The sequence below is a fragment of the Pyrus communis genome, chromosome 10 (assembly GCF_963583255.1).
Source record: "Pyrus communis chromosome 10, drPyrComm1.1, whole genome shotgun sequence".
In the NCBI taxonomy this organism is placed as follows: domain Eukaryota; kingdom Viridiplantae; phylum Streptophyta; class Magnoliopsida; order Rosales; family Rosaceae; genus Pyrus; species Pyrus communis.
Genome location: NC_084812.1, coordinates 24,783,000 through 24,797,287, shown reverse-complemented (window position 1 = coordinate 24,797,287; position 14,288 = coordinate 24,783,000). Strand labels below are relative to the sequence as shown.

The following is a 14,288-nucleotide window of genomic DNA, read 5'->3' as shown; positions in this document are numbered from 1 at the left end:
GCCAAGCTTTCCTCTTCACATGATGTAACTAATGGTACAATTCTTAGGGAAACACGAAACTCATTAACCGTGAAATACACCCACCCTTCCCACCACCGGCGACCCCAACCAATCATCCTCCGTCTCATCCTCCTCCTCCTCCTCCTCTCTCTCTTTCTCTCTCCCTGCCGGAGCAGCTGCTAATCTTATTGCTTGGTTGAAGTCTCTTCGAAGGTGCTCCAAGATACTTCCCAAGGTTAGTTCATGCTTATGGTTTGATAATATCAATGTCCTTCGATGCACGCCAAGTGTTTGACGAAATGGTTCATATGCGTATGCACCTGCACTGCTGCACATTGTGCTTCTCCCTATAGCGCAATGCACGCCACATGTTCGACAAAATGTTGAACATACATATCGCAATTGCCCCATCCTTCTCACTGTAACTGAATGCCCGCCCTATGTTTTGTTTTTGCAGAGGGCCTCGTAAATCTCTGAAACGGCTCTGCCTCGCGAGCTGTACGAGTAACACAAGCAACATTTTTCTTCTATGTCTTATGAAAAAGGGCTTGCTGTTGCCAGAAAAGCTGCCTCTCTCACTGCTCACCTCTGCCATAAGGTACAAAAGGTGGTTGTGGAATCGGGCACTCGTTCAAACTCAGAAAAAGTTACTACCGCCGCAGCAGCAGGTTATGATAGAGCTGCGGAAAGAGTACAAGAATATGCAGATCATTCTGCTGTTGCCAGTGCTGCCGCTGATGGTGTCAATAGTGGCATTCGTAAAATGAAATTGGCAGAGAACTTAGCCTGTCTGGTGGAGCAGTCCTCTCATATCGATGAGAGAAGACCCAAGGGCCGAATGGAACTGAAGAGGTGTCTTGAATTGCGCATAAAGAAGAGAGTGAAGGAACAATACATCAATGGGAAGTTTCGAGACCTAATGGTAAAAGTAATTGCCAATCCAGAAACTCTTCGAGATGCTTATGATTGTATTAGACTCAACTCAAATGTTGATATAGCATTAAGCGATGTGAAAAACTCTTTTGATTCTATGGCTGAAGAGATGCGTCATGGGAGTTTTGATGTTAATGCCAATACCTTTTCCATCTCAAAAAGGGGTGTAGGGAATGAAGTCTTAGTACTTCCTAATCTAAATCTGAAGGTCATTCAAGAAGCCATCAGAGTTGTTATTGAAGTTGTTTACAAGCCCGACTTCTCTAAGATTTCACATGGTTATCGAAGTGGGAGGGGACATTCCACAGCTCTGAAGTACATTAGCAAGGAGATTTCAAATCCTGATTGGTGGTTTACAGTGCTCTTAAATAAAAAGCTAGATGCTTGTATACTTGGCAAACTCTTAACAGCAATGGAGGGCAAGATAGTAGACCCCAGCCTCTTTGATATGATCAAAAGCATGTTTCATGCCAATGTGCTCAACTTGGAGTTTGGCGGTTTCCCGAAAGGTCATGGTCTTCCACAGGAGGGAGTATTGTCCCCTATATTAATGAATATATATCTCGACGAATTTGACCGTGAATTTTACAGATTGTCGATGAAATATGAAGCTCTCAGTCTAGATTCTCAAAACGATCAAAAGTCCCAGTCTAAGCTGCGTGGCTGGTTTAGGAGACACCTGAAAGGTAATAATGATCTTGGTTGTGCGGGTGAGGAGAGTTGTAGCGCGAGGGTCCATTCTTGTCGCTTCATGGATGAGATATTTTTTTCGTTTTCTGGTTCTAAGGATGCTGCTCTTGAGTTCAAAGCTGAGGTCCTAAATTACTTGCAGAAGTCTTTGCACTTGGAAGTCGATGATCAAACAGAATTATTGCCATGTCAAAAACCGCATGGGATTCGCTTTTTAGGCACTTTGGTTAGAAGAAATGTGATAGAAAGTCCTGCCACAAAAGCAGTCCACAAGTTGAAGGAAAAAGTTGCTTTGTTTGGTCTACAGAAGCAAGAGGCCTGGAATGTTGGGATGGTTCATATAGGGAAGAAATGGTTAGGTCATGGTTTGAAGAAGGTCAAGGAGTCAGAGATCAAGCATTTAGCTGACAGTAGTTCTGTTCTGAGCCAAATTTCCCATTTCCGTAAGTCTGGTATGGAAACTGATCATTGGTACAAGCACTTGTTGAAGATATGGATGCAAGACGTCAATGCCAAAGCAGAAGAGAGTGAGGAAACTGTCCTGTCTAAGCATGTAGCAGAACCAGCTCTACCCGAAGAGCTAACAAACTCCTTTTACGAATTTCAGAGACAGGTGGAAAAGTATGTTTCTTCTGAGACCTCTTCTATTCTTGCCCTTTTGCCCAATGCCGGTTCTTCCACTGAATCTGTCGTCATCACTGAGATAATTGCTCCTGTTAATGCCATTAAAAAGCGTCTCCAACGATATGGATTGACCACATCTGATGGTTATCCCCGTAGATCATCTTTGCTTGTTTTACAAGATAATGACCAAATCATCGACTGGTTTTCAGGTATTGTTCGCCGTTGGCTGAGATGGTATGCTGAGTGTGTAAACTTTAATGAGGTAAAGCTGTTGATTTCGGATATAGTTAGAAAATCTTGCATCCGAACTCTTGCAGCGAAGTATCGTGTGCATGAAAATGAGATAGAAAAACGTTTTGACACAGAACTAAGCAGGATTCCGTCTACCCAAGAAATAGAACAAGAGATGGTTGATGAGACATCAGATACTCAGGCGTTTGAAAACGATGAGGCATTAATGTATGGAATTTCTTACAGTGGCTTGTGTTTACTCTCCCTTGCAAGAATGGTGAGCGAGTCAAGGCCTTGCAATTGTTTTGTGTTCGGGTGTATGGCTCCAGCACCGAGTGTTTATACCCTTCATGTCATGGAAAGGCAGAAGTTTCCGGGGTGGAAGACGGGGTTCTCCAGTTGTATTCATCCCAGCTTGAATAGGAGGAGAATTGGATTGTGCAAGCAGCATTTGAAGGATTTGTATCTTGGTCATGTATCACTTCAGTCCGTTGATTTCGGCGCGTGGAAATGATTTGCTTAAATTAAATATAAGCTTATTCAGCAACATATTTAGACGAGCCAAATACGAGCCAAGCTCAGTGCGAATGCATAAGTTCACCAAACACTGTATTCGTATTATTTATTCCCCTTCGAAACCTTATAAGGTATGCCAAACACGACCTTAAAATGAAAAAATCATATTAAAAAGTTGAAAACACTTCATGGAAAAAGAAAAAAAAAAAAAGGCAATGATGTTAGAAAAAATAGATGTGGAAAAGTGGCTAAACTTAAGAGAAAATACAGATGATTGACTAGGGGTGCGCAAGGGTTGACGAGCTGCGGCGGCCTGTGACCACTCCCATGGCTGGTACTTTGCCGGAATTTTCCGTGTAGCTGGTGGGATTGGAAATTACCCTTGCACATCTAGTTTGATAGCGGAAGCAAATGCAGTTAGGGCGGCCCTTGTAGCTTCTATGGAGAAAGGTTTTTTGGACGTACAGGTCGAATCTGAATCTTATAGAGATGATTAATGGTACTTTGCAACCGGAGGTAATGAGTGAAGGTATCCTATTTGGTATTTCGTTTTACTCCCCGTGTTTGTAATAGGGCAGCACATTTAGTTACATTTTTTGTGTTTAAGGAAGATGACATTCATAGTTGGAATAAGTTTGAATCAGAGTGATTGTTCAACACTCTGGTATCTTATGTAAACATTTCGATTCAAATTTAATCAAAATTTCTATCATTTGAATTAAAGGAAAAAAAAAAAAAATACCCAAGGGTGTGAAGAAAAACTGAAAAATCGGAACCGAAACGTATCGAACGGTTCGATTTCTTCGATTTCTTCGATTTCAGTACAAAACCGTACGGTTCTCTAACCTAACGGTTTCGGTTTCTTTATTTGCAAATCTGACCTTTCTGAAAAAACCACATGTCAGCCTTCTATTGGTTTTCAGAAGAGCTTATACAACATTCTGTGGACTTGTCCACACCGTAGCCAACTTCATTCATCTCCCTTCTTTCGGTACTCTCCTCACGCACTGTCTCTCTATTCTCTCAGCCTCTCTCTCAACTCTTTCGCCGGCGATTTCTGCTGCGAATTGCGAACAGCTGATCCTCTGAGAACCCGACTATTGATCCCGTGTCCGCCTCTCATCGCCGCCGAAAGCAACCTCGGCGCCGTTGCGGGCGGAGGAACGCCGCATAAGAGCCACGGAGCACGCTACTACTGGTAATTTCTCTTTTCTGATTTTATACGAATTGTTTTTTTGATGAGAAAATACGGAAAACTAGAAAAATGTTTTGAATTTAGGGTTTCAATACACTAATTTTGAGTATGATTTGTCATGGGTTTTGGGTATTTGTCATGGGTTTTGGGTATCCTTTCTCTCTTGTGCTCTTTTAACTGCCTGCATCAACCCATCTTCGATTTTTTACTTCTCTTCCAACTTATGCTGTCAATGATATTAGATTCTTATATGTTGCATAAAATTGCTTTACGATTTTGAGCTTGCTTTTCGGTTTGAGTCGCGGCGGGTTGGTGCAAATTATTCCTGGAAGTTTTTCTGCAAATTCAAGTGTCTAGCAGACTGGTAACATTGCACAGTGCACAATACCATCTTCCATTTTTGTACTTTGTCAAAAGTAATTTTATGTTTCATTATTCAATAAGGATTTGGTTTCCTTTATCCTAGTTCATTAGAATTTTCTATTGACTGTATAAAGGCTAGTTTAGAGGCCTTGCGGGGTCTTCGAAAGTAGAAACTCTTGATATGAAATCGGGTATTTTGATATAAATTGATAGGCGCCTTTCTCTCTCTTTGATCCAACGTCTCTCTGCTCTCTGCTCCTCTCGCAATCCGACTTTAGGGTTTTGAAGATCTCAACATGTAAAATTTTCTTTTCGAATTTCATTTTGCCCCCTTCTTCGTTCCAACCAAGCAGTGCCTAGGGTTTCCCGCTTATTTGAATTTTGAAGATTCTAATTTTTTCAATTGATCTGGTTTGAAATCTGGGTCGCTATAGTTCTTCGTTGCTGTTATCCTCTTTGCCCGCTTCATCAATTTTATCATTCTCCATATTATTAAATTGAAGAATTAGATTCAGTAATAGCTCTGTTCTGCGATGTTAGTGATTTACAGGGCAGGTTTGCATAGAAGATGAGCAACCCTTCTGGAGGGACGACATCAAAATCAAAAGCGGGTGGCTCCCAGCCATCTGAAAGTTCAAATAAGCGAAAACGCGGAGTCTTTCAAAAAGAATGTACGTTTACAGTTATAATCATTGTGTTTAGCAAACTACTCTGTGCCAACTTAGTGTGTTTATGGGTTTTATTCAAAATGTTGACACGAAATGTGTTGTGAATGTTACAGTGCAGCACATGATGTATGGTTTTGGAGACGATCCTAATGTAAGTAGCACTATCTAATTTGGGACTTGGAGTTATTTGTCAGGCTGTGATGTGATATTTAAATAGATGACGGGTATTTGGATGTTGGCATGCCCCACTTCTTGTGGTTCGGTTGGAGCTTAACCTGTGGTTCTTTTATTCTTTGGTTTCTGTTGCAACTAAAATTGACTTATCCGATTCTGTTACTTTCAGCCTCTTCCAGAGAGTGTGGCACTCATGGAAGACATCGTTGTGGAATATGTGACTGATCTGGTAAGCTTTTCTCAAGGGTAGTTACTATTCATCATGCAAATGAGATAGTATGCCAAGTATTAACCCAAATATGCAACACTTCTGCAGGTGCATAAAGCCCAGGAGATTGGATCAAAGAGGGGAAGGTTATCTGTTGATGACTTTCTGTACTTAATTCGCAAGGTATATTCCATATATATTTCCACTGCATACTTTGATTGTGTGGGAATAGTTTTATGCCATTTGAAATTTCATGTTACGAGCATAAAAATCGAGTTACTTGTAATCGATTGGTCAATAATTTTATTTCATTTGGCAGAGATACTTTATGTAGGTCTTTGCAATTTGTTGTGCTTTTGACTTACACGGTAGGAGGAAAAAACAAAACAGAAAGGCATGAACATGGCATTGTATTTTCTCATTTTAGCATAAGAGAAACACCACTCATTGAATGGATAGGATGACACTAACAGGACCTCTTTATAATATTGATGGCTGAACATGACTAACGTTTACGTTACTTGACAGAGTTATGTTGTCACTGGTTGATCATCAATTTTATGTTAATTTCGTCCACTTTTAAAAATTTTGTCAATTTTGTGTTAATAGCGTAAAAAGAATCTGACATAAACACTGATGTAAGTGTGGTAAACTCCCCAGGATTTTCCGAAACTCAATCGCTGTAGAGAATTGCTGTCAATGAATGAAGAGCTGAAACAGGCAAGGAGAGCTTTTGAGACAGATGAGGAGAAGCTGAGGAAGGCTTTTGAGACTGATGAAGAGAAAATGAGGAAGGCCTTTGAGGCAGACGAAGATAAAGTCGGTTCAACGGAGTAACGGGACTGTGTCTATTTAGGCTTGTTCCCCTGTAATTATTTTTGCTCGGGAATTCGTTGTTTCACTGTATCTTTAGGTTGAAATTTTGTTTAAATCCATCCAACAAAATATTGAGGGTTGTTTAGCATACAGTTTGAAAAAAAAAAAATTATAGTTTTCAAAACGGGAGAAAATAACTTAGTATTTATGGGTTTCAAAAACACAAAAGTTGGAGATGCATGACTTAGTTTGGGTCGAAAGACCCCTATCTTCTTTTGTGAGAATTCTGAACAAAGGTGGGCTTCCTTGTCCCCCGTTTGAGTAGTTTTTGCTTTGTGGGATGACGTTTTTGCCATTTGTGGCTGCGTCTTTGTGTAATCCCATCTTACTATTGCTTATTCTGTCTCTTTGTTAGCCTTCGTTGGCTTTCGTTGTTCTTGCTAGCCGTTGTGCCCTGATTAATCCCAGTTCTGTTCAAAAAAAAAAAAAAAAAAGTTGGATACCAAACAGGGGTGATTGAGAAGGAACAAAAACATAGACCCCTTGCCCTCTTTGTAACCCTTACTCGATTTACTTTTTGGTGTTTGATTGAGAAGGAACAATATTTTTCAAAAACTCTTAACAAATAAGAAGTATTCTTTTTTTCTTTTTTAGTCTTTTTAAACATTAAAGATTTCTTTAAACTAAAAAGCTTAACTGTTAAAATGGTATGTGTTTAGTCATTAGGTCAATTAGTCCTCGTGATATTTCTCATTGATTTGTGTTTTTATAGTAAATTTAAATAAAGAGAAAGGTTAATCTATGACTTTCGCAACTGTGGTCTACTTCTCAATTACGCAATCGGAGGTGATGTGGTTATGGTTGATTTTCTTGTGACTATGATGAAGGAACTCATGCGGTGGCAGGTGGGTTGAGGTGGATCTAGAGACTTGTTCGTCGAGTTGCCTGCGTGTGTGGCTAGGGTTGGGGTTTAGGTCAAGGACAAGGCAGATGCAAGGTGGGTTTGTTTAATTTTTTATTTATATTCTTTCCATTTTAACTGATTTTTTATTTTATTTTTTATAATAGGTTATGATATTATTTTTTTATAAATTTTTTAGCAAAGATTAGATGAAATGTTCTTAATTAGCTAAGAGAGATAAACAAGAGGACTAAATTGTCCAAATTGAAAACACGGGAACTAAATTGCCCAAATGACTATAACACATGAACCATTTTGACAATTAAGTTTTTTTTTTTTTTTTTTAGTACATTGACATTTTTACACTAAGGGGATGGAGAATTTAGCTAAAAAAATATTGTGTCTCAAGTTCAAATGGTCTATCTTTTTCATAAAGGGGCTTGGCTCCTTAAGACTGAGGAGAAGTTCCTCCTCATTTTATTTTGTGTCCAATTCACAAAACTTTTTTATTATGATCGAGACCGTTTATATTATAAATCGATATGTAAAGTTCATCTCTGCAAAAATTAAATAAAACGTCGTTTAGTCGATCAATTATACCAAATAGATAGACCGTTCATAATATTTTTACTGAATTCGTCTATCAATTTTTATATAGTTTGATGACTAAATAATCTCTTGTTTTAATGATTTTTTAAATAGTGATGTATAACTGTAGCGAATAATTAAAAAAAAAAAAAATCAAAAGTAAAGTGTTTTACAAAAAAATTAATCATTCATACGGATAGGAAGAAATTACAAAAAATGATATGTTAGTGTCATTTTAAAACGATTTAAAGTATTCCGAAGTTTCATAAATGGGTCCCGAAATAAAATTGAGGAAAAACTAATCCTAATGAAAAGTTCCCCTTGAGAAAAAAAAAAAACTCAAAATAATTAATTAATTAATTAATTAATAGAGAACCCCAAACAAGAGAAGTGGTCCAAATTAGACAGATAATTCCCATAAAATAACTCGATAAATCAGATATAGAAATTATCCAACCAAAAAATAAAAATAAAAAAATCCGATATAGAAATAAACACCAACTGACTCGATATCTCAGAATTTTTCTGGTAAAAGAAAACGATGACTTGGTTGGGTGCTTCCTCTTCTTCTTCCCCATGGATTCTCAGGAACTCGCTTCTCACAACATCCACAACCTCTTCATCTTCTTCTTCCTCTTCAAAACTCTCGAAATACCGATCATGCCCTCGCCCTCTTCGCCTCTCGAGCCGCGCCCAAGCCGACGTTGGCAGTGACTTCAATTTCGTGCTCCACGATGCTCTCGATTCTTCCGGAACCCTCACCTCCCTCGCCAGAGTAAGAAATTTACCTACTTCTTCCTGATAAATTATAAATTGTTCTTCTTTTAATTTTAACTTTTTAATTATTATTTTTAAATTGATGAAATGAATGCATTAGCTTCACTTTAATCTAGTTTTTTCCCCCAATTTTTAATGTAATTGTTCAGCATATGTTCCCATTTCATTTCTTGAGCTGGAAGATTATCATATATCAGTTTCATGCGTTTAGTTGGCTATAATTTACAAAATATATAAAAAAATTGGGTAATTTGCATAATAAATTGAAATGAAATTGAGGTATCATAGTGAGAATAATTTCAAGAAATGATCAAACCATGATGATGCAAGAAACATGTTATCGTCGTTTTCGTTATTTCCGTTATTTCTTAACAAAGAATGTTAACCATGCCATTCTTATTGGAGTTTAGTTTTTAACGAGAACGTCGTCTTTAATTTGTCTAGCAAGGTTTTGAAACAATTTGTATCTGTTTCTGTGTTTTTGTTTTTACGGCTATTACTTGATCGATTGGAGCCATAAGCGGAAAGAAAAATAAACACAAGGAACTTCACATTGCTTTAGATTTTTTGTTTTTTGGTTTTTTTTTTTTTCGGTAGGTACAATTGAAGCATATTGATGAAGTAATATAAACAAGTTTTCCCTTTATATTATTTTAATAGGGAGAAAGAACAAGAAAAACAGCGAGCTAAACAAAATGAAATAAGGCTTTTCTAGCTCTAGTTTCAGATGAGCTTCTCTCAGTTATGTATGGTAGTGTTTCATCCATTTTAGGTTCTATTGATTTTCTAGGAGTCAAGAAAGATTGAGAGTACCAAGCCTTCTAAAAGTAATATGTCATGTTGAGGTGCGAGGTATAAACTGTTTCTTAAAATGATATACTATTTTATTGTGACCTACCTCAAAAATTTAGATAAGTTGTTTTCCTCACTTTTCTGGTTTTCTCACTTTAATGCAAAACTGTTTTGTATCATATTAGACACCTTGTAAATTGCATTGCACAATACATTTTTCCTACCACCCAGTTTAGGTCAAGTCTATTGCAACTGTCAATTGGATAATAATGTTCATTTGCTGGATTAACTGTTCTCGTGCATAGGTCAAATGTACACTTCTTTTGGGAGTAATTTTATACTTTGTTATGATGCAATGTCTTTTTGTATTTGTTTGATAAAGACTATGTATGCTTGATTATGCAATGGGGTTTACTTAGTTTGGATTTTGATTGATATATAATTGAGAAACAACCAGGAGGCCAGGGAGGGGTTCTGCTCACAAATTCGCCATCTGTCTAATATAGAGAGGGAAACCAGCATTACCATCAATAGATGTGTTGATTTGGGGAAAACAGCTCTTTACATTGCAGCAGAAGATGACTCCCTTGTGTCACATTCTTCAGTTCCGCTTCCGGTGGATGCTTTTATTAGTAGGTTTGGTGATCTTTCCATGGACTATTGTTCTCACCACAACTCTTCATTTAGATCCTCGCCTGAGAAATTGTTGGAGAGTTTGGAAAACTATTTGTACGTAAATAAGGTATGTTGATTGATAGAGTTTTTGTTTGCAATAACTTGAATTATTATTCCTTTGTAGTTGATTCAAAGTTGAACTTAAAAACTCTTAAGTGATTCATTTTATTTTTAACTAAATTTTAGCTTGGTAGGGAAACTGCCGAACTTATAATGCTGAAGGAATCTGGCAGGGAGAAACTAAGATAAACTTCATATCGGGAAACAATTACTTTGTAGCAGAAAAGCTATCATTTGTTTTAAATAAATCAGGATCTGTGTATCTTCTTGGCTCTTCCCCTCGCTGCAAAATTCTTGCTTTCGCTGACTATTTTTTATCTGCTCTTTTTTTCAGGGTTTTCGAAGGACGATTGCAAGGTATCACTCTGAATCACGGGCTCTATATCTCCACTCAGTATGGAAGTCTGCCTTACTTATTTGTTATTTCAAGGTTGCGAGAACAGTAGAATATGGGGATTGTTTTCAGGAGTTTAATGTTGATGTTGCAAACAGGTTTTGACACATCGTTCAGGATCACCTGCAATGCTTTCACTCATATACTCAGAAATTTTGAAAACGCTTCGCCTATGGGGTTTTTTGGATTTCGATGTGGAGATATTCTTTCCTCATGATCTTCATAGTCTTCCCCGAGGTTATCATAAACAGAAAAGCAAGGAATCTGATAATGTGCACATAATGACTTCGCAAGCCCTTTTAGTGGAGGTGACTTATGTTTTCATGTTGAAATTTGTTTGTTTTGCCTTAATTTGTTTTGTCCTATGTCAGCGAGTTGTGTACGCTAAAACTCCTAGTTCTCTCACCCTGTGTTTGGATGAGGGATTTGAAAATGCCAAGAGGTTTTGGATAAATTAGTTAGAATTCAACCACAAAACATTCGATCTAGATATTTTAAATGAGCAATATGATCATATTGCCTGTGGTTTTTTGTTAATTGATTAGTTCCTTTGTCATTCATCTTTGGTTATGGCAATGCAATCTGTGTTATTCAAATTGGTTCCATGTGCTCTAGATTACCCACAGGTCCTCCTACTTTGAAAGTAACTTGTATAATTAGTCAGAATACTACCAACCTGCCTTAAGTTGGTACCATATATTTAGTCTGAATATTATGGATATGGACCTGACTTGGTATCATATCTACAGGTCCTCTGAATCATGATATACAATTCACCAATGAGTACAATAGTTTCTGTTCACCAACCTTCATCCAACGACTGTTAATTTTTTTTTAAAGAAGAGAAACGTTCTCTCTGCTAGGATGTAGATTTCAACCATTAGATTTCGATTGAGCAGTTGTAAGCATAGATTTTGGTGAGTAGAACTATTGATTATCGATTATGTGTGTGCATCTTTGTGTACATTTGATTGCTTGGTTAAACTTGTTTTTGATGCGAGTTAAACTTGTTTGCGACTTGTGCATTTTTGAACGACAATGAATATTTGTTTTACAAAGTATTATATATATATATATATATATATATATATATATATATATATATAGGTCTCGTGAGGCGAAGGCGGGGTTATCCATGGAACGTTTCACTCACGCCTTTGCCTTTTAAGGCATTGATTTGTATGTAGATACATATTTGGGTAACATTTGATAAGGTCTATAGACATGTGTCCAAGCCTTTAATCTTAGCTATATCTGTTCTCATAGTTTACTGTATGTACAGATTTTAAGAAATTTGAAGGATGCATTCTGGCCGTTTCAGCATGATCAACCAGGGAATTTGTTCTTGAGGGCAGCACGTGCTGCTAACTTTATCGATAGATCAAACATAAACGAAGACAGGTACTTTGTCCAAAATGAATGTAGTTTCAACTGAAGACTAATATAAGTTAAGTGCATATATGTGAGGATCCTTTCTATTTTTGCAGTGGCTTTCAGCTTGCATCTGCGAAGGCTGCTCAACATAGACTAGATCGTGGTGTTTGGACTAGTGTACATTTTGGGGATATGAGGCGTGCCCTATCTGGTACGCATTTATTGAATCGTATTTAATCCCAGTGTCAAGAAGGTAATGTCAATAGATTATGCTTCTTGAAGCTGTTGAAGCGGTAACATAGATTGAGATGTCACTGGGAATGTCTTGGGACAATTGTAGTTGCATTTTCTGGAGGACAGGGTCCGACTCCTTACCAATAAGTCATTTCAAGTAAAATAACATGTTATACATAACCATCTTTAAATAAAGTTGTAGAAGCATCTCTAACCTGTTTGAGGTCCCGTGGTGATTTTTAGTTAATAGTAGGATTTGACTTTTCAAGTTAAATTCTTGTACTGCAATTTGAAATTTGAAATTTTATCATCACCGTTGGACATATTGTGCCCGCTGCCACATATTCTGTCCACATATTGTTATCTGAACGTTGTATCTATTGTTACAGCTTGTGAACGTCTTATTCTCCTAGAAGCTGATCCGAAGGAATTAAGAGATTACAGCATTCTTCTCTACCATTGTGGATTTTACGAGGAATCACTTGAATATCTAAAGTTATATCAGGACAAAAAGGTACGTTTTCTAACTTCTATATGTATGACGACATACAACTTTGATGGCAAATCTTTTAAGGTACCTTCATATGGATTTTTCAGGGTCGTCCACTACGGAGGCGACCGTCTGATTCGTTAACCGTTTTGGAGGAAGATGCCGCAGAGAAATTGATGATACGCCTTAACCTAATTCTGATGGAGGATGGTTGGAGCAGGCCGTCGTATATTAGAAACTTTCTTGGTAACAACTCTGAACCATGGTAGTCTTCGCATATATTATTGCAGATAGCAGTACAAACCCAAATCAATAGGAGGTTCATGTAAACCGGCAAAGCGGCATCCTGGAAAAGTTTTGCCAGATATGCGGTGTTTTCTATCCGTATATAACAAGATGAACAAAACCGGAGATATGAGTCCTGCCACATTCTGCATTTTCCTATATGGTGCCAGTTTTTTATGTAGTAATTGTGTTGACCGATCATCAGTAAATTTGAACGCCGGAATATTGGAAGAATGAACCGGCAAAATGTACGACAGCGGAGGTAGTAGGGGGTCTATTATCTGCTTGTGATACTCTTATGTAAATTCATGTATATAACAAATTGTTGCTTCATTTGTGATTTGAGTATTAACAAAATTATGTGGAATCATATATCTACATAGTGTGTAAACCTACGTGTATGATACACCTAACTAAAATTTACTCAATAAGGAGAGAAACTTAGGTCCGTTTCGTAACCATTTCGATTTTAGTTTTTAGTTCAGTAGTATTGTGCGACCACTCTAGTACGATGGGAACTCTCTTGTAAGTTACAAAGAGTGACAGACCAGACAAATATTAGTGGAACTTATAAAGAGTGATAGAACAAACAAATATTAGTGGAACTTATAAGGAGTGACACAGGACAGACAAATATTAGTGGAACGCATAGTGTACTGTCTGAACACATGACAATCGTCCATTGTACCGATGTTGCTTTAGCAAAGTAGAAAGAAAGCAACCAGCACTCATCCCACCGACACATTTTTCGCCTAGACTTTTTCCACCCACAAAACAAGGCACAACCACCAATTCTCTCTTTATGCTTTAACGTGCGTACTCCACTGAATTATTGGCCAGCTCATTTTTTGTTTTTTTGTTTTGTTTTTTTTAAATCTTGTGACATTAGCAACATATTATATGTATTATTAGTTTATTTGTTTGTGATATTAATATTAACTTTTAATTATTACTATCAACGTTGAAAAGTTGTGAAATTTTGAAGAATTGATTGAGAAATCAGATAAAAGATTGAATAATATCATAATTATTTTTTTATATATAAAGATTTGATGGTATTTGGTAAGCTGTCATGCAATGTTTTCAAAATATAAAACATGTCGAACGATATTGTAATATATTATATGAAAAATAAATAAATTAATATAAGTATTTTATTTAATAAATTTTTTAACTTTTTAATTTGTAACCTTATTATTTGATGATGCTTCCATTCATGCAGATATCTACTTTTATCCGGAGATGTACAATATACCGTGTGAACACATGACAATTCCTCCATAGCACCGACGTTACCATT

General features: G+C 37.1%; 3 protein-coding genes across 4 annotated transcripts; all 3 read left to right on the top strand.

Annotated features, from left to right (window-relative positions):
• Positions 1-319: 319 nt before the first annotated feature.
• Positions 320-3,062, top strand: LOC137748832 (nuclear intron maturase 4, mitochondrial). The gene has a single exon (XM_068489021.1). It carries the CDS (start codon positions 530-532, stop codon positions 2,990-2,992), a length of 2,463 nt encoding a protein of 820 aa, XP_068345122.1. The 5' UTR covers positions 320-529; the 3' UTR covers positions 2,993-3,062.
• A 917-nt stretch (positions 3,063-3,979) lies between these two features.
• On the top strand, positions 3,980-6,873 carry LOC137748476 (transcription initiation factor TFIID subunit 13). Of its 2 annotated transcripts, none has more exons than XM_068488635.1 (6): positions 3,980-4,192; positions 5,103-5,223; positions 5,334-5,371; positions 5,564-5,623; positions 5,711-5,785; positions 6,263-6,873. In XM_068488635.1, exons 2-6 carry the CDS (start codon positions 5,121-5,123, stop codon positions 6,437-6,439), a joined length of 453 nt encoding a protein of 150 aa, XP_068344736.1. In that variant the 5' UTR covers positions 3,980-4,192; positions 5,103-5,120; the 3' UTR covers positions 6,440-6,873. The 2 variants fall into 2 exon arrangements, with proteins under 2 accessions (XP_068344736.1, XP_068344735.1); XM_068488634.1 differs by having other exon boundaries at positions 3,981-4,192; positions 5,093-5,223; positions 6,263-6,869.
• A 1,492-nt stretch (positions 6,874-8,365) lies between these two features.
• Positions 8,366-13,321, top strand: LOC137748909 (uncharacterized). Its single transcript, XM_068489102.1, has 8 exons — positions 8,366-8,682; positions 9,934-10,218; positions 10,546-10,605; positions 10,704-10,913; positions 11,888-12,006; positions 12,093-12,190; positions 12,603-12,727; positions 12,811-13,321. The coding sequence occupies exons 1-8, from the start codon at positions 8,449-8,451 to the stop codon at positions 12,970-12,972; spliced, it is 1,293 nt and encodes a 430-aa protein (XP_068345203.1). The 5' UTR covers positions 8,366-8,448; the 3' UTR covers positions 12,973-13,321.
• Positions 13,322-14,288: the final 967 nt, after the last annotated feature.

What these genes read in the sequence shown, in the direction of transcription:
- LOC137748832 (XM_068489021.1), top strand. Translation starts at nt 530, where the DNA reads ATGTCTTATGAAAAAGGGCTTGCTGTTGCCAGAAAAGCTGCCTCTCTC.
- LOC137748476 (XM_068488635.1), top strand. Translation starts at nt 5,121, where the DNA reads ATGAGCAACCCTTCTGGAGGGACGACATCAAAATCAAAAGCGGGTGGC. An exon ending in CGGAGTCTTTCAAAAAGAAT is followed by an intron (nt 5,224 to 5,333) that starts GTACGTTTACAG and finishes TGAATGTTACAG; the next exon opens with TGCAGCACATGATGTATGGT. An exon ending in TTCTGTACTTAATTCGCAAG is followed by an intron (nt 5,786 to 6,262) that starts GTATATTCCATA and finishes TAAACTCCCCAG; the next exon opens with GATTTTCCGAAACTCAATCG.
- LOC137748909 (XM_068489102.1), top strand. Translation starts at nt 8,449, where the DNA reads ATGACTTGGTTGGGTGCTTCCTCTTCTTCTTCCCCATGGATTCTCAGG. An exon ending in GGGCTCTATATCTCCACTCA is followed by an intron (nt 10,606 to 10,703) that starts GTATGGAAGTCT and finishes TGTTGCAAACAG; the next exon opens with GTTTTGACACATCGTTCAGG. An exon ending in TATGAGGCGTGCCCTATCTG is followed by an intron (nt 12,191 to 12,602) that starts GTACGCATTTAT and finishes CTATTGTTACAG; the next exon opens with CTTGTGAACGTCTTATTCTC.